Genomic DNA, 17,642 nt, shown 5'->3' with positions numbered 1-17,642 from the left:
AAATGCGATGAAGCTGAGGTCAGCGTACGACTCAGATTCATCTGTGACAGATTTTTCTCAGAGGGTTTTGCAAATCCAAGACTCTCTGCTAGATTTCTTGACGCGATGTTGGAAGAGGAGCTCAACGACTCTGAAAACAAAGCCCATCGCGACTCATTGGCTGAAGTCGCTGAACCAGAGTGCGGCGTGGTTCACGTGCCAGTTGACGAGATTCTTGTCTTTGAGCAAGAGTTTATTCAGACCCCATCGGGTTTGGATAATGCTGGCTTCGTGGTTCCAAAGCCAAAGTTTGGGACAGTGGAAGGCCTCAATGAGGCGTTCGCTCTATCGTCTTGGCAATCGGCCAATGGATTTTTTGGTGAATGTCTCTCCACAGGACTTCCCACACCGATGGAAATTGACGACGACCTGGCTTGGAGTGAAGTCATGGAAGTTGAAATTCCCATGGAGATTGATGATGTTGCTGAGGTGATGGTGCTTGATGCTAATTGTGGCGAAAAGCTCATGGCCCACACCTACAATCCAACGGTTACCGATTTGCAGTACGTCTCCCAGTCTGCAAACATGGATTGTGATACGAACGATCTCCCAGCCTGCGTACCGCAACAGGCTGCAGACGACAAGATGGAAGACGACACAGAAAAAATAGTGCTATCTGGACCATCCTCTCTGAAGAAGTACGATGCACCAAAGCCGAGACAAAAGGTAGGTGCCGACGAGGTCAAAGGTAGCAAAGAGCCTTCAATGGCGGTCCCCCGACCAAAAGAGAAGAGCTCGAAGCTTCCTCGACCTGCCAGTCAAAAGGCCATTGAGGAAGCAAAGGCCGCAATCGAAGGGCCAGAAAGCAAGGTGGCTTCGGCCTCTTGTGATCTCCCTTCACAGCTGCCCAAGTCACTTTTTGGCCTTCGCACCGAGCGGGCAAAGCTTGTGTCAAGCCTTGCTTCCAAAGTGCCTGAACCAGTTACAACAGCCAGTTGTGACAAGGGAAAGGCCCCAAAGAAAAAGGCCAAGACACAGGGGTCAACTGCTACCCCAGCTGCCCAGGTCTCTGTTCCTGTTGCTGCACCCAGCAGCAAAAAGGAGGAGAGTATCAAGGAATTCAAGTCAGATCTTCCTTCTGCATCTCGCGGCAAGAAAGTGAAGACTTCCGGCGGTGATGAGAAGGCCAATCTAGTTATCGAACCCATCGGTAAAGAGATTGGAGAACCTCAGATCCAGCCATTCCCAGCTCGCAATCCTGCGTCAAAGCCGGCAAAGTCTTCGAGCAAGGGAGGAAAAGAGGATCCAAAGAGCCTATTGAAGTATGCGCTCCGATTCAAAGGCGATCCAACTGTCAACAAGGAGTAAGATTGTTTGTTAGCGGTGCCCGAGCTCACCTTGACCCATTGGGTCTGAGGTGTAGTGAAAGAATCTGCGAAGCTGATGATTCCGAAAACTTGGACAAATTTTTGCTGCCCTGTACACTTCACCAAGCGGACATCTTGTCGGTCGGTTGGCCCTGGAGCCAAGCCGACGCGGTCGGAACGAAAGGTTGATCCTGAAGCTTCTGGTAAGCTTTATGGTGATACTGGAATTCCCGGACCTTTCACAGTACTTTTCCTTGGGACTATCTGCGTGGTGATTCACGTTGGGTCTCTTGGTTAAGCTGTAAGGGTAGCCTCTTTTACGTTCGGTTCCTACAGCTTTCAAATTCAAAGGACTGGATTATCGTTTCCCTCTGGGATCGACACCATGCTCCGCCTGTTAGCTTGGTTCTGAGTCTTGGCTTGGCATAGACAGTATAAAGAGAAGGTAGATTGTGGAGGTCTACAAATGAGTGTAACCTGTGGTGGTACTAGACTGGTTTTCAATCCTGTTTGCCTCTGGTATTTGCCGTTTGTATACATTCGAGGGTGGTGCTTGCACTGCTGTAGGGTTGGCTTGAACCTTTTGTTCGTAGGGTTCTTGTTGACTTCCTCTCAGGTCTGAGGCCGAGATCTGTGAGTGGTGGTTTCTGTACGAGTAGGGCTTCCGGAGTCCTTGATTCTGGGTCGTTTTTGGGGCCACGGTGGTCCTGTTGGCTTGTCTGGTCTGGTTGGCTAGATTTCCGGTATCATTCTGGTATCATTCTGGGGATCGTTGTTGGCTAGGTTGCCGGCTTGTTCTGTACCTGGGTTCTGGGTCTTTGCAGCTTGAGTTTTGTGCTTAAGCCAGGGAGAATGAATACTGTGGGGCACGGTGTTCATTATGTAGTCATGTCTGGCCGAATGGGTTTTGCTTCCTTGCCGGATTCTTTCTTGGGGTCCTTGGAAGGCTATCGTCAGTCCCCTCCTTTTTTTTCTGGTGAGTTCTCGAAGACTCACTGGTAGGCTCGGATAAGTCTTTTTGGACTTTGAGTTTGCTGAAATATAGATTGTGGAAAATCTATTGCCGGGGGGTAGATAGTCCCAAGAGGTTTTGGGAAAACGAGCCAAGAACATCGGGTTCCTACCAAGATTTGCGAGGTTTTCCCTTACAGACATGACGGTATATCAGTCATTATGATTGCTACTAGTCCTTGTGTCTGGACTCAAATGATGCGTACAAATGCATGTCCAGACAGTCGCAGCTATTTTGAGATGGCAAAACCAAAAATTAATCTGCGCAAAAGGATATGCTTTTAAGACTGGTCGATTAGGTATCAGTGACGTTGTCAGTCGAATCAAGATAAACTGACCATACAAAAAAATGTCACTGAAGAGATAGCGTGGAATTCGCCGATGATCTCAAGCATCACGCAAAACCTGTGGTCAGAGTCCTAGCCACCCTCATTTGAGGAGGACTCTGATTAATATGGTCTGGTAAATGAACCAGACCAAGCAGGGTGAGCTAGAAATTATCACCAAAAAAAAAAGCAGATTACAGTTAGCAACTGGAAATGCGTACACTCAAGAAAATAAGACCCGAGTCGAAGGGCATTTACGCACACTTTCAGTTGTGAAGGAGAATCAAGGTTACATTCGACAAACCTATCCAAACCAAGTCGAGACAAGTGCTTACAAGCCGTATTCATGGAAACTCATAGAGAGTTCAGTCCAGTACCAAAACAATATTCTCGAAACAAAATCAGAAAAGCAAAGCTGAACATGGAAGTCAAAACAAACAGCACAGAGAAACATTAAAAGAATGGAATCAAGTCTTCAAGTCTTCAAGCCTTCAAGTACAAAAGGTTAAAATCAAGTAGGCTAACCTAGAGTCTCGCCATCTCGCTGGGTTGGCCGAAAAGCACACAAAGAGTCTCGACTAGGATATGGGCACAACAAGAATAAATTCATCATCATCATTCAAGACTATTGGCTCAGGACTGCAAAAAGGTATTTGGGATGACCGGGTTTATATTATGGACCGAGAACACCAGCAGGAACAAGTAGAGGCCGTCAGTAGTAAACAACAGAGCTCAAGGCAGAAGCAATGTGAACCACAAAGCAAGCAATAAGGCAATTTTTCGAGGGTTGTTTTTGTCTCTGGATTTCTTTGTCAGAGATAATATCAACCATTAGTCCGTTTATCCAGAAGATAAGTACTATTTATACACAATATGTCTCGGTACTAATTATATGATATTTTTTCATCTTCTCAGGGCCGCCCTGTGACAGGGCTCGCAATACTACAACCCTTTAGAGGATACCAGAGATAGCTTGTGAGCGTTGGACTTTACCAAAAGGTAAAGCTGCTCGGTACGCTAGTAGTACCTTTTCTCCCCTCAAAATATTGTACATTGCATTGTATGCCTGTATATATTTAGGGTTCTTGGTGTGGTAAGCCAGGATCTGGTAGCTCCTCTGCCATTCGGTGGTCAAACCCTTTTGCGGTTGACCCCATCGCTGCAAGTTGGCACATTGTTTCTGCTAGAAGCTTGGTTGTTTACTGTCGGTGGTCTCGCATACCTCCTACTGGTGATCAAGGTCCATTCCGCCCGGTCATCAAAGAACATTTTGCAGTCCCGAGCCCGTCTCTTCAGATGATGTTACCTATTCCAAGACAAGTTCCTTTACTTACAAAACAAATTCTATCAATTAAGGTATGTTATTTTGGTCATTCAAACCTGCCTCATATGTAAATACGTTTTTCGCTTTCTCACTCATTTTTTTCTTTATCTTTTTAAGCCATATTCAACCTTATCAACTCCAATAATGCGGCCAATTCCGAAGCCTGAATCCTGTGCAAGAATGACAGCAGCAAGAACCAAGTCAAGCAAGAGGAATACAAAAAAAAAAAGATACAAAAAAAAGATACAAAAAAGAATACAAAAAAAAAGAAAAAAATATATTCACAATTATCTCTCTATCTCAAGTAAAAACTCATAGACTAGCAGAATCCCTGAAATGGTCAAGCCACGGTTTGCTTATATGTTCAAGTCCAATTCCAAGTCTTGTCCAAGTCCAAGTCCAAGTCCAAATGTCCAAGCACTGTCCAAGCACTGTCCAAGTACTGTTCTAGTACTAGTCCTAGCACATAAATATATATAAACAAGTAGAGAAGTACACAAGTAGAGAAGTATACATACATATATACACACACACACAAACACACGCAATTTCTATTTTTGCTATTTATTTCTTACACACACACACACACACATACACACACACACACACACAAATACACACACACATACACACACACATACACATAGTCATAGTCATAGGCATACAAACATACATATACACACTTATATACATACATATATACATACAAAAGTAGAGGCGCATTTCTATCAAAGTCCAAAATCTGGGCTGTACCTCCAAGTCTCAAGGCCAAGTCGATTTCCAAGAAGGGGTCCAATGCAAAATTCCAAAAGCAAGTTCCAAAAGAAAAACCAAAAACCAAAAACCAAATCCGAGGCCTATACTAAGTCCTGCAATAAAACGGGCATATACTAAGTCCTCCACTCCAAAAGGATCAAATCCAAAAACCGAGGCGTAGACCAAACCCTATCAGAAATGATCAGGCACATATTAAGTCCTCCACTCCAAAAGGATCAAAAGAAATCCGACCCTGAGGCCTATACTAAGTCCTGTCCAAAAATTACACAGGCATATACTAAGCCCTCCTCTCTCTCTCAAAAAAAAAAAAAAAAGCAAAAAAAAAGCAAAAAAAAAAGCAAAAAAAAAAAGCAAAAAAAAGAGCAAAAAAAAAAGCAAAAAAAAAAGCAAAAAAAAAAACAAAAAAAAAAGCAAAAAAAAAAAACAAGAAAAAAGATGAACAAACCGGAAGAACTCTGCATTGGAACCTGGACCTGGATTGAAGCAAAGCTGCGAACTGGAACAAGACTCTGGATTAGGACAAGGTATGAAATCCCTTTTTACACATATACATACAAAGCAAATGAAGTCTTTGATCAAAAACAAAAAACAAAAAAAAATGCTCAAAAAAAGAAGCTCAAAAAAACAGAAAGAGCAAAAAGAGCAATACCAAAACCCCCTTCTCTTATACTTTTCAATATCAAAACCCATCCTTTTATTACTATTCCATGAAATTGACTGGACAAAAAAAAAGAAGTAAAAAAAAAATCAAAAAAAAAAATCAAAATCAAAAATCAAAATCAAAATCAAAAAGTCCAAATTATCCCCTTTACTATGTGTGCTGTGTTCGGACAAAAAAAATTAAAAAAAAAATCAAAAAAAAAAATCAAAAAGTCCAAATTATCCCCCTTTATTATGTGTGCTGTGTTTGGACAAAAAAAAAAGCAAAAAAAAAAAAAAAAAAAAAAGTCCAAATTATCTTTTTTATTCTTTTCAATATCAAAATCATCCTCTTATTACTATTCCGTGAAATTGACTGGACAAAAAAAAAAATCAAAAAAAGAATCAAAAAAACAAGAAAAAAACAAAAAGTCCAAATTATCCCCTTTATTATTTTTCAATACCAAAATCCTCCTCCTCCTATCACTCTTAGATTATATTGACTGGACAAAAAGAAGAAGAAAAAAAACGGACAAAAAAAAAAAGATCAAAAGAAATATCAAATGGACCAAAAAAAAAAACCGACTGGACTTGACTGGAACCGACTGGACTGGACTGAAGTAGCATGAACTTGACCATCTTATATTATATTATATTTAATTTAACTTATATTTCCTTTATACAAACCTTTGAATAATAAAATTCCCCTCATATGTCTTTGATATCATATTTATATTTCTGTCTCTTTTTCTTTGGTGTCCTATATGGAGTTTACTGTTAGAAAGCCCAAGGAAAGAGGGACTTTGTAAACAATTTAAGCATGGAAAAATGTAAAATCTTAGTGTGGCTCGTTTCTCTTGATAGAACTCATAGCAGAAAAGGTAACTTTATGTACAATTGATGGCAAACTTCATATAAAAACATGATTAATTTATGTAAGAGTAGCTACCTTACTTGTGGGGAATTTGACCAGGGATAATATAGTTATGGGTACTTTAATCGAGCATATTGTACGTATGAATTTTGATGTTATGAAAGAAACCATCTCAACCAAGAGACATTAATGGTATTCAATAGTTTTTTACGATATTGGCTAATTATATGGTGCTTAAACTACCACTACATCTAACAGTCAAGCATCCAGAACTGGTAAATACTCCCTATTATGAATATGGAAAGGATTTTTGGACAAGTTAATATTTATTCTGCCTTGCACTACATTGTCTTGAATTAGACAATCTTTATCACTTATATTGTAGCCAATAAATATGTTTAAATATAAGCTTTCTTGAACAATTCAACCACCAGAATTTCGTACTGCAAACAACAACTGTGAATTAAGTTTTTATTAAATCTCGAAGTCTGGAATATTACAGTGTTAGTTTTTTTTTGGACGAATGAAACTTAATTTTTGGACAAACAAAAAAAAAGAGAATTGAGACACAAAAGAAAATTTGGTATAGAGAGGGAATTTAGTTGAGACAAGGTAAAAATGACTAGAATGTTCTTTACCTGTAAGCATCTTTAAGTTCGCCCACCGGAGTGAGGAACAACCACATTCATTGTGGCGCTTTGTGTTGTTGTTGTTGTTCTTGGTCGAGGACTGAACATTTCTGGCCTACTATTGCCACTCCAAATTTCATGCACAATATAGAACATGTTTCTTGCCGCCATGACATCCCTATTCCAAAAAAAAAAGAAAAAGTAACACCGTCTCAATCTCAAGTAGAAACACTGTAATAAAACCTTTGCAATTATCTTGATAGGCCTTTTGACCACAAGTATGAAATGCCAGATATATCTGCCCGTGTATATTATGATCAAAGACAAATATGTGCACTTGGTATGTTGCTGCATAATATTGAGCATATCTCTTTATAGGGATATTCAGTCAATCCTTATACCAAGGCTTTACTTTTAATATCTTTATCAACCAATTGTTCTTTTGATCTTGTAAGAAAAGAAAAAAGTGTACCTTTTTGCAGAGTCTCCTGTGACGTCAGTTTGGTTCCACCGTTTTTTTTTTGTAGTTGCGCGAATGGGTGCTTAATGAAATGGGAAGAGACAGGCAAAGTGTGAAAAGAAAGGCACATACAGAGATATATCTATATTTATATCTATATATCTTTTGTTCATTTATAAATTTACACACCAATGACAATTTATAATCTTTACATCTTTGATCGCCATTGTCAATGCATCTATTTTCAGAAATGGGCTCATCAACCCAAGTCAGTCGTTAATAATGGAAGTGTGAATGGACAGAGTCAGACAGGCTCTAGCCGTCTCGGTCTGGCAACCTCGCGTTTCTCAATGTCCAGTCCAGGATCTTCCAGTGCGGACCACAGTAGTACCCCAAACTCCTCATCAATCATCCGTAGCGAAGAGCGCATTCCTTCTCACACAGCAGGTACCCAGCGTGGGACCCAACAGAGTGGACTAGCAGCTGGAAGTATGATTTCGATTGAAGAAGAAGCCAAGCTTGTATATGGTGTGGTTCTATCTCTACGCAACTTTGTCCGTAAGCTGTCAACCAGGTAAATGTTGTATAAATACAACTATAGACAACAACAACAACAACAACAACAACAACAACAACAACAATAAAAAGGTGTGAGTTATTTAGCGACATGTATGTATGTATGTGTGCGTGTGTGCCTGTGTTTATTTTCATTTAGTCAGGATGGATTTATTTCTTACAAAACCTCGACGTATCGCTTGCATTATTACGAGACACCTACTGGACTGAAGTTTGTGATGAACTCGGATCCAAACACAGAATCTCTTCGGGCAGTGTTGAAGCAGATATATGTACAATTGTATGTTGAGTTTGTTGTCAAGAATGGACTTATGCGGTTTGACGATACTCGTTGGGAAGTGACCCAGGGATTTACACAGCTTCAGCAGCAACAGCATCAGCAAGCCTTGGGATCCAATAGAGAAGCTAGTGAAGATAGCACTATTTCACTCAATACAACCCAGACTGGTAGCGTTCCTGTAGTAAATAACCAGCCTCTTCCTAATGCTCCTGGAACTATTTCAAACGAATTGTTCAGAACGGCAGTTGATCGCTTTATCCGTAGTCTGGCTGTATTCGAATAAGAAGACATCTTTACATATCTTTATATACATACATATATTCTTGTATACAATACTTCAGTCTAAAAGGATACAACTGAAATTCTTTAATTCCCCATTACTTTCTTTCTTTCTCTTTTCCATTAATTATCCCAATATTGTGTTTATTTAAAATGATATCTTAAACAAAGAATATAGTATACAGAGCTTTGGAAAGCTTCGTAGATGAAAGAAAACCAAAGTGAGTATAACGATTAAAGTTACAAGGCTTAGCTAACCACCGAGTTTTATTTTTTATTTTTCAACAAATTATTTTGGGTATTTAATATTAGATTTGGTGTTTATACAGTTTTAATTAAGGAAGTTTATATTCCTGATATTTTTACTCTAAAGTTCTATTATTTAAATCGTTAGAAAAGGTACTAAGCTTAGATGAAATATAGTTAGTTCCTACTATATAATTTATTTATTTATTCTGTTTGCTTTGACTTTATCTTATGAATACCATTTAACTATGTTTCCACAAACACATCATTATAGAGATACTGAATCTAATGTAACGAAACCCTTTGAAGGTGTCGGTATCTGCTTCGAAAAGAAATGCATCAAAACCTGGTATGCAGTCAAGTGTTCCAATTGATTCTGAAAAATTTAAGATATAAAAGATGTAATGTCACTATGGTGTAAATCTTGTAGGCAAGATACAATATTGTATTATAAGCCTAAATTAATTATCTCTCTCTCTCTTTCTTTGCAGGGATGTGCAACACCATACTTTCTGATGTATTAAAATATTAGTGCTGGTTTTGATAATACAGCATTCATTCGATGTCTATTACATATTAGATGACCTCTTCTTTAAGCCGAATGTCATCTATACTCAGGTTTGTATTCATCCTTTATTCGTCCAATAGTAAGCTGTTTCGAGTTTATGGTACACACACAGAAAAAAAAACTGAATACATAGACACTATTTAGAAACCGAGACCAGAGAGATGAAGATTTTAAGAATGAAGAAAGAAAAAACAATCTAATACTTCCTCAAGAAATGTAATTTCTGCACAAGATTTTATTTTTTGAACAACATTTCATTTACATTAAATCAGTCACAAAAACGGATTATAATATAACCACTGAATATGCTTTTGCACGACCCCTTCTCTTTACTTCTCTCTTTCCCCACTTCATAAAACCTTTCTCGTCCTTATTGTAAGCAAAGCTCAATATAGTCTCCCTCTTCTTTGTATTATTACGGTTATTATTATCCATTATTGTTTATCCGCTTGATATTATTTACATGGCTAAAGTTCCTTTTTTTGTGTTGGAAGGCCAAATCTTTTCAAGATCAAAGGAATCAACCGAATTCTGAGCCAAAGGAGCTTGTCTTTCCTTATCAATCGATTCAGTTGACTGAGAATAAACTGCCAGGGCGTGAGCAAGTCCTCGGGCGTGGAGCAAAAAGGCGTGATGGTTGAGGTTGTTGATGTCATCGCATGATTCATGATAACACGAATCGTATGCTACACCAGCCTCACCTCCATACTTCTTTGCTTGCTCTTCTGTCTTGGGTACTTCTGCACCTGTAAATAGACCACCAGAAGGAATACCAGCAGCCTAAATAAAATAAAAACTTGTGTATGAGTCATTCTGATTTTGTGTGTCTGTGTCTGTGTGTATATTTGTTACAAAAAAGTAAATACTTGCCACAAAAGGCCCATAGTCACTTCGGCCATCAAACTCGGAGGGATCGTGCGCTTCATCTTTGCTTTCAAAAAAGTCCTGGAATAGTTTCTCAATTGCAGCAGAACCAGGTGGACCAGCCATGGGACTGTCGGAACCATCACCTAATCAATAACAGTATCACACAGATCAGAACAAGAAAAAAAGAATAAAAGAGAGAGAGAGAGGATAGGGGTTTTATAGTAGAAGCTCAAAAGAATTCTTACCATCGTAAATGCCATTGTAGTAGTTGGGGCTACCGATCATATCAAAGTTGAGATAGAGAGCAATGTCCTTTTGTTCCTCTTTGGTTAGATTGTCTACGTGATGCTTTGCACCCAGCAGACCGTATTCTTCGGCAGTCCACCAGCAGAATCTGACAGCATTGACAGGTTTCTCGTTGCGGAAAAGGTATGCTAATTCGAGCAAGGCTGCTGTACCACTTCCATTGTCATTGATGCCTGGACCGGCAGCCACACTATCCGAATGGGCTCCTATCACGATGATATTGGACTTGTCACCGCCTTTGGTTTCAGCAATCACATTGTAGGTCAGCCGTGCCTCACGCTTCTCGACCAGTCGGACGGTGAGTACAACATCGGGGTGCCAGGGCTCGTCGAGCAGACGGATCAGGCGCTCGCCATCTTCGCGTGAAATACCACCCGTGGGAGCACCGGATTCGTAATCTTGTCCCAGCGTACCTGAGAGGGATCCTGGCTCGGTGTTGTAGATCAACAGAGCAGAAGCACCTGCCTGTCCGGCCCAGTATGCCTTTGCTCCAAATGTACACTCGCCACGCTGCACAAGTGCAATCTTACCCCCCAGATCCTGGTCAATCTCATCGCACGCCAGGCCCCCGATGCGCACAAGTGAGCCGGTTGCACCGCTCACAGGGGTGCTTGTTGTGAAGGTCATCAGACGCACATTCAAAATAGGTTCAGGTGTAGGAGGGAAGATGACTGAGGCCGATTGATGTAGAGTCTGAGTAAAATTCAGTACCATGGCTAAAATATACATACAAATATTTTAGTCTGGGTTTTGTTTGTTTGTTTATTTATTATGTTTTTTTTTAAAGAAAGAAAAACAAAGATCTGTAGAGCTGGGTATATATATATTTTTTCAACTTACGTTCTAACCAGGTGTGGTAACCTTGCTCCAGTACGGATGAAGCAATATAGCTCAATGTGTCATTATGCCCACCAGAACCAAATACTCTAGTGTGGTGGTTCTTGTCAGCAATCTTTTGAAGCTTGTGGGAATGGCGCAGGAGACCTTCGATGGTTAGATTTTGCTGCAACTGACGCGAGAGAGATGAAACAAGGAGGGGGTTGGGATTCGAGCCGGTCAGGTCTTGAAAGGCCACCTGTGCAGGTAATGCTTGGGTAAGCACAATCAGACCAGTTGTTATGGAAACCACAGTAAACAACCGCATAAAGGATAATATATTATTTTATATGTATATATATATATGTATGTATGTATGTATCAGATAAAATGATAAAGAAGAATCAAAAGATGTATATGTGTAAGTAAGAGTATGTGAGAAATAAAAGAGAAAAAGAAGAAAGAGATAAAAGAGAAAAAGAGATATTAAAATAATGAAAAATAAAATAAAAATGATATTGGATTTTTTTCCCTTTTCTATGGTGAATAATAATATATTATTATTATTTATATACGTGTAATATGCGTCACAAAGGAGCGTGTGAGAATGGACGATAAGATGTCTCTGTGCGCTGATAGATTTCCAAGATACGCTCCATTTCATGAATTCTTTGCTGATACTGTCGGAGAGTATCTTGCATTAAATGAATATAGTCTACCGATCGTCTCAGGACAGCCCCCTTGTTAGTCTTGTTTGATTCCTTGTCCGGCAAAAGGGTTGACAATCGATAGATTTGATCGTTTATTACATCTCTTCTTCGTCGCTCGACTGCATTATGGGATTCCCTTCTCCGCTTCCTCTTTTCATACAAATGGTCGCTATGGAAATATATTCAAGTAAGTCAAATGAAACGTTTTCTAGCCCTTTGGTTTGAACAACAAGAATGTTGTCTATAGGAGTTACTTTGGGTTGTCATGAGTTTGATAAGATGTTTGAGGTTCTGAGCTACTATTGTAACTTTCAGCACAAGTCTCTCTAGTAGTCTTTAGATGAGACCCCAGACTAGTACCATCCAAGGCATGAGAACGATTGACCGCGAGAGAATTAAGTTTAGTGTACATTGGAAGAGAGAAAGAAAGAAAGAGACAGAGACAGAGAGTAAAAAGATCTTGTTTGTTATTAATTTAATAAATGACGTCGAGTACAGTGTTTCTATAATCTAAAGGATGTCTAATATCTCTATTTATCTATGTATTATATTATTTATATAAGTAAATAAATAAATATAGTGTCTATTATGCGCGAATATAGGAATAGAACCGATAACGCACCCAACCTTCATCCTCTTCCACCTCTTGATCCGAGGTCTGGTCCAAGTAGAGCCCGATCTCCTCCATCCTTCTCTCAAACAGTGCGACCTCTTTAGTGTGAGTGGCACGCAGCGGGATCATAAAGTAAAAGACATCGGTCATCAGCAGCTCTATTGCGACCGGAAGATATTCGGCATGCTCCATTTCATACAGTAGATCACTTGCAATCACCACATCAAATTTTCTGTTCCTCCAGACGGAGTCCGGATTAGTTGCAAGTTCGATAAAGTCCAGCTTAGATACATTGGCCTGAACCTCGTTGAGTTTCACATTAATAGCTACATTTTCCAACACACTCGGGTGATAATCAGTCAGGTCTGTTGAGGCAGCTCCCAACTTTGCACAGATTAGACCGACCATTCCAGTCCCAGTGCCCAGCTCAATAACTGTCTGGTTTTCAAGATTTGGCAAAAATCGTTCCTGAACAAGACGTCTTTGTACATATATATATATATATATATATACATATACACACATATAATATAATTATAATTAATTTTGAAACGGATTAGATAGATCACACGAACAATTATATATATATATAGGTACACAAAATTAAAGCGGAAAAAAATAGAATTAAAGTCTTACTTTGCCATTAAAGGGGCAGCACCCCACGTCTTGAATCCAATGTCATTTCCAATAAAACTTGGTTCATGAATCTTGAGAGAAACAGACTCTCGGACACCATTGCTGTCAAGATAAGGTATATACCAGGTACCAACCATTGCTCCTGCTGCACCTCGCCCTGACAAATGAGCCATGGCCTTGGCTGCTCTGTCGATCTGCTCATCGGCAATTGACATTTCACCCGACACAATCCGAACAAGGATCGTTTGTGTTAATTGCCTCGCTTTTTGTATATCTTGTGACTTGACAGGTCGAATTTCTTCTTCATCGTCTAATGTCGCAAACCGATCGTAAGATCGATCTATCAGATCTTCCAGAAGACTGAGCATTGAATCGATTTGAGTTTCCATGTCTGAGTCTCGACCTTGTTTACGATAAGCCCATGCCTGGCTAACATGGTTTTGAATAGTGTCTAGGATCTGCATAGGATCCATGATAAATAATATATATATATGTATGTATGTATGTATGTATGTATGTAGAGATGGTAAGAAAGAAAAACAATAATTAATAAGAGATAAGGGATATATAATAAGGAGCAAACAAAACAAAACAAAAAGAAAGGATTGGTTACTATAGCAATAGATTGTTCCTTTTTTTTTTCTGTTCAAGGTAAAAAGATTTGGTGTGATTGGTTATAAGACACACGTTCGATTTACTGGGAACCAATCAATGGCGGTCTGTACCTGGAGTTATAAGGTATTTCGAGCTACAGACTTTTTTATGTAGTATTATAATTTTTGTGGGTGTGATTATTGCAAAGTTTATTGAGGCTACCAAACTAAAATAAAATAAAATAAAATAAAATAAAGCAATTTAAGCTGTGTGCGTGTAGGTGTGCGCGCGCGCGTATAGAATGGATTGCATGTGTGTCTGTGTGTGCACTTGAATTCTATTTCTTCTCCTTGACCCTCTCTCTTTTTCTTCCTCTTCCTCTTTCTCTCTTTTTCTCTTTCTTTATATAACTATTAATTCCAACACAACATACGAAATGTCAACTCCTGATTCAATGCCAACTACACGTAATTACGGTTCAGTATCTGCACCTGCTCAGGTCGATGAAGAGAATCCAACCCAAGATCCATTCACTTCTCCAGCCGAATCATCCAGCACAAACTACATGTGCTGTGGGATATTCATATTACCCTTGGCTGCTATGGGTGGTTTATTGGATCAACTTAGTCGCAAATTCTCTCGCCATACACTTCCAAAATCATAAGACTTCCTTGATTTATTCTTCACTTTTCTTTTCTCTGCGTATAATCAAAACACGCCCCTCACAAATCCATATATCATCTAGACAACACATACACAGTTTATATAAACATAATATGGTTGTTATTTTTTCTTTATTTTATTTTATTTTAAAGAAAGAAAAAACCAGAAGCAATGCTTCTTTAAAAAAAAGTTGTATACGCGTGTGATGTGGTTTGGTGTGGTACGGTGTAGTGTTGTGTTGTGTGGTGTGATCTTCTTTTTATAATTATATATATAATCAAAAGAGTAAAAGTAAGAGAGAGAGAGAGATGTATATATAAGCATTATACAGGGATAAAACTTGATTTTTTAGGGATTAAGATGGTTGATGGTTGATGGTTGATGGTTGGTGGTTGGTGATTGATGGTAGGGTTTGGTGGGGTCTTTGACTTGATTTTTTTTTTGTTCGTTCGTTCGTTCGTTCGTTTGTTCGTTTAATCTTACTTTGACTTTTTGTCCTTCTTCTTCTTCTCAATAGGTTTAATAGAGATCATTCTGGGCATTATCTACGCAGAATCCATGGTTGTGCAAGGCTTTGCTTCGAACCTTGTCAAGTCTTTGTTTTGCTTCCATCTCTTCTCTTTGTGCAACAAGAATTTCTTCGACAGGAACTTCCCGGAGGTTGGCGCACTCTTCTTTCTCAGTATCCTTTATATTTATTTATTGCATTTTATTTTGTTTAATAAGCACATGCTATTTACCAAGTATAATATATATATATATATATATAATAGACTTACAAGTTCACCAAGAAGTACAACATTTTCACCTCGAATAATAAAAATGCCTCTAGGTATATCGCCAAAGCAGTTTCCAACATAGATCCTCTCAATCGTGTCTTGCAAGACAAGATTAGCTAAAAGATTAAATGTAAGTACAAATTTAAAGCAGAACAACCTTTCAAGAAAGAAAAATAAAATTAATGTACCAAACTGGTCGAATGACCGAAGTGTACCGATCAATTTACGTCCATCTCTCAAGACAACCATGAGTTTCTCTATAATTTACGTATATGTAATATTATTAAAGAAAACAAAAAATAAAAATAAAATTAAGAGTTTTGTATATATGTACATGTGTAATTATTTTTGTCACTTGTGCTTGTTAGTAATTATAATTTGGAAACGTACTGTCGACACTGTCAATGAGCCCAGTCGATGTAGTGAAGAGGGGTCCCGATGTTATTTCCATGATAAGAATTTAAGAAAGAATAAACAGTATATACGTAGTAGTAATATTTAATATTAAATATATTTTTTTAAAAAAAACAAATAAGCTTGCTTGGGTTGTTGTTATTAGAAGTAATAGTGGTGGTAATAGTGGTAGGTTGGTGGACGTGCAAAATAATCGTGTATTGTGTATGATGAGGTCTGAGGTTTGGCAAGCGGGTCTGTGACTTGAGCCGAGGATTCTGTGCATCCAAAAACTCCTATAAGCATTTTATTCTACGCTCATTGATCGATTCATCTGATTGGACTTCAATTTTTATTTTATTTTATATACAAATAGAAAAAAAAAAGGCCTCACTTTCAACTTTGTCAATCTGATCTTTCTCTTCTTCAACTTCATCTATACAAAACAACAACCGTCTCTATATATATTTGATTTTAATTTTATAATAACGAGTATCCTGCACCCTGGCTTGTATTGACTATTATAATAAGAATGGATCTTTATGGTCCAGATACGATTGGTACAATCAAAATGTCGTCTAGCTAGGATTAGCGGTTCCTGAGCTTTCAAATCCGTAAGACACTATTCCCAATGGTACCAAAGCGAATTCAGAGTAAGTCGACAGAAGTCTGTTGCACTTGATAATCATCTTTTTTTGTTAGATTCTTGCCGGTATCCATTGAACCAGATCAAGATGATCGTCTGTGCCTCGATAACCTGGATGTTTCCTCCAAGTTTTTTGAATTCCAAACCCATGTGCACAATAGTACTGATAATAATGGTAAAATACTGACAGTAGAGAATAGTGGGCAACATCTCTTGGTCAGTTTTAGCAAAAACAATAAAAAAGGCTTGTTGATCTTATTTCCTTCTTTAATTTCAAGGCGCTTTCATCTATCCCGTTGTTAAAGCCCAGCCTTGCTCATGCAGATCTCTTTCAGTTCGTTAAGAATGATGTGAGCGACCTCATTGTCATGCTGAAAAGACTCAGGGCGTGGGTGTATCAAAGTCCAGCACCCTTATTAAACTTGCGACTTACCAGGTACTAAAAGGCACGAAGCACAAGCAGCTGTAGCGTACCGCCACGTTCAACATTCTGTCAACAATGACTAATGATGGATCTTTGCAGGATGAAATTATTTTATCTTACTTCTAGTTTGTCTACCTTTACTTAACGCCATATGCCTGAAATCATACATGTGCCAGTATTTAGCTCTTAAAAAACAGACAGTAAATTTATTTAAAGGAGTCAATAGTGTGTTGACTCTCTACGAGCCTTCTTCATCTCATGTATGCCATTACACTGGTAAAATAACTTTAACAAATTATCTAGCCTTTTTAAACTACGCAATATTTTTTGACCTTTTAGGGGGGGGTTTTTTTTTTTAAAAAAAAAGTAGTTGTAGACAGATGAAACGGAAAATGATTGGCTAGATTAGATTTTTTTTTTTAAAAAAAAAAATTCCATCTGTACCGCTAATATAGAGACAGAAATGTAAATTATGCGCAGATACAGAGTTTCGCATTAACAAATAAGAATATGAGATCAATTATTTGAGGTAGTCACAGGTTAAATTCAAAGAAGTCGACCATTCAAAAAATATGGTCCGTGATTCCGAAACAACGACATAACGATGATGTTTATGTTTTATGTACACACCGTAAATGCCATATAAGTTATCTTATGGTTATAACTACTTATTGAATTATGTATATATAAAGCTCAGAGAAGAATATGATTTTATCCAAGATGCTTTATATGGAGAATACAAGGCAACGATTGGGATCGTCAAAGACGAGTTGTTAGAGCAGCTTCTTGCTCTTAAGAGTGCAAACCTCTTTATCTCGACATATTAAAAAAAACGCCCACATATATATATGCAAAAGTTG

The 17,642-nt window shown here is 38.4% G+C and overlaps 10 protein-coding genes across 10 annotated transcripts in view; 5 read left to right on the top strand and 5 right to left on the bottom strand.

Annotated features, from left to right (window-relative positions):
• PHYBLDRAFT_170377 (hypothetical protein) overlaps positions 1-1,775 on the top strand; it is a gene marked incomplete at both ends in the record, with an annotated part of 3,660 nt that extends 1,885 nt beyond the window's left edge. The window contains 2 exons of the mRNA XM_018436325.1: positions 62-1,343; positions 1,592-1,775. Coding sequence (XP_018289758.1) covers positions 62-1,343; positions 1,592-1,775 — 1,466 coding nt within the window. The remainder of the gene's footprint in view (positions 1-61; positions 1,344-1,591) is intronic.
• Positions 1,776-1,806: 31 nt separating this feature from the next.
• Positions 1,807-2,501, bottom strand: PHYBLDRAFT_147467 (hypothetical protein; the record flags this gene model as incomplete). The annotated part of the gene is made up of 2 exons (XM_018431871.1): positions 1,807-2,078; positions 2,150-2,501. The coding sequence occupies 2 exons, from the start codon at positions 2,499-2,501 to the stop codon at positions 1,807-1,809; spliced, it is 624 nt and encodes a 207-aa protein (XP_018289757.1).
• Positions 2,502-3,268: 767 nt separating this feature from the next.
• Positions 3,269-4,873, top strand: PHYBLDRAFT_147466 (hypothetical protein; the record flags this gene model as incomplete). The annotated part of the gene is made up of 4 exons (XM_018431870.1): positions 3,269-3,394; positions 3,764-4,039; positions 4,125-4,207; positions 4,720-4,873. The coding sequence occupies 4 exons, from the start codon at positions 3,269-3,271 to the stop codon at positions 4,871-4,873; spliced, it is 639 nt and encodes a 212-aa protein (XP_018289756.1).
• A 2,704-nt stretch (positions 4,874-7,577) lies between these two features.
• PHYBLDRAFT_93318 (hypothetical protein) lies at positions 7,578-8,519 on the top strand (the record flags this gene model as incomplete). Its single annotated transcript, XM_018443826.1, has 3 exons — positions 7,578-7,960; positions 8,102-8,300; positions 8,436-8,519. Coding segments are annotated over 3 exons (666 nt in total), but the record flags the coding sequence as incomplete, so codon positions are not given.
• Positions 8,520-9,896: 1,377 nt separating this feature from the next.
• On the bottom strand, positions 9,897-11,517 carry PHYBLDRAFT_88687 (hypothetical protein; the record flags this gene model as incomplete). The annotated part of the gene is made up of 4 exons (XM_018443696.1): positions 9,897-10,115; positions 10,209-10,345; positions 10,448-11,224; positions 11,349-11,517. Coding segments are annotated over 4 exons (1,302 nt in total), but the record flags the coding sequence as incomplete, so codon positions are not given.
• Positions 11,518-11,911: 394 nt separating this feature from the next.
• On the bottom strand, positions 11,912-12,446 carry PHYBLDRAFT_170372 (helix-loop-helix DNA-binding domain-containing transcription factor; the record flags this gene model as incomplete). The annotated part of the gene is made up of 2 exons (XM_018436324.1): positions 11,912-12,203; positions 12,289-12,446. 2 exons carry the CDS (start codon positions 12,444-12,446, stop codon positions 11,912-11,914), a joined length of 450 nt encoding a protein of 149 aa, XP_018289753.1.
• A 174-nt stretch (positions 12,447-12,620) lies between these two features.
• On the bottom strand, positions 12,621-13,756 carry PHYBLDRAFT_170371 (hypothetical protein; the record flags this gene model as incomplete). Its single annotated transcript, XM_018436323.1, has 2 exons — positions 12,621-13,128; positions 13,284-13,756. The coding sequence occupies 2 exons, from the start codon at positions 13,754-13,756 to the stop codon at positions 12,621-12,623; spliced, it is 981 nt and encodes a 326-aa protein (XP_018289752.1).
• Positions 13,757-14,313: 557 nt separating this feature from the next.
• Positions 14,314-14,541, top strand: PHYBLDRAFT_147461 (hypothetical protein; the record flags this gene model as incomplete). Its single annotated transcript, XM_018431869.1, has 2 exons — positions 14,314-14,444; positions 14,505-14,541. The coding sequence occupies 2 exons, from the start codon at positions 14,314-14,316 to the stop codon at positions 14,539-14,541; spliced, it is 168 nt and encodes a 55-aa protein (XP_018289751.1).
• Positions 14,542-14,688: 147 nt separating this feature from the next.
• On the bottom strand, positions 14,689-15,892 carry PHYBLDRAFT_134687 (hypothetical protein). The gene is made up of 4 exons (XM_018429664.1): positions 15,710-15,892; positions 15,508-15,576; positions 15,320-15,435; positions 14,689-15,227 (listed from the first exon to the last, which is right to left on the bottom strand). The coding sequence occupies exons 1-4, from the start codon at positions 15,768-15,770 to the stop codon at positions 15,060-15,062; spliced, it is 414 nt and encodes a 137-aa protein (XP_018289750.1). The 5' UTR covers positions 15,771-15,892; the 3' UTR covers positions 14,689-15,059.
• Positions 15,893-16,244: 352 nt separating this feature from the next.
• Positions 16,245-17,609, top strand: PHYBLDRAFT_147459 (hypothetical protein; the record flags this gene model as incomplete). Its single annotated transcript, XM_018431868.1, has 5 exons — positions 16,245-16,272; positions 16,332-16,365; positions 16,415-16,574; positions 16,637-16,794; positions 17,480-17,609. 5 exons carry the CDS (start codon positions 16,245-16,247, stop codon positions 17,607-17,609), a joined length of 510 nt encoding a protein of 169 aa, XP_018289749.1.
• Positions 17,610-17,642: the final 33 nt, after the last annotated feature.

The sequence above is a fragment of the Phycomyces blakesleeanus genome, assembly GCF_001638985.1.
Source record: "Phycomyces blakesleeanus NRRL 1555(-) unplaced genomic scaffold PHYBLscaffold_15, whole genome shotgun sequence".
NCBI classification, from domain to species: Eukaryota; Fungi; Mucoromycota; class Mucoromycetes; order Mucorales; family Phycomycetaceae; genus Phycomyces; species Phycomyces blakesleeanus.
The sequence above is the reverse complement of the archived record's forward strand: the minus strand, read 5'-3'. Positions and strand labels throughout refer to the sequence as shown.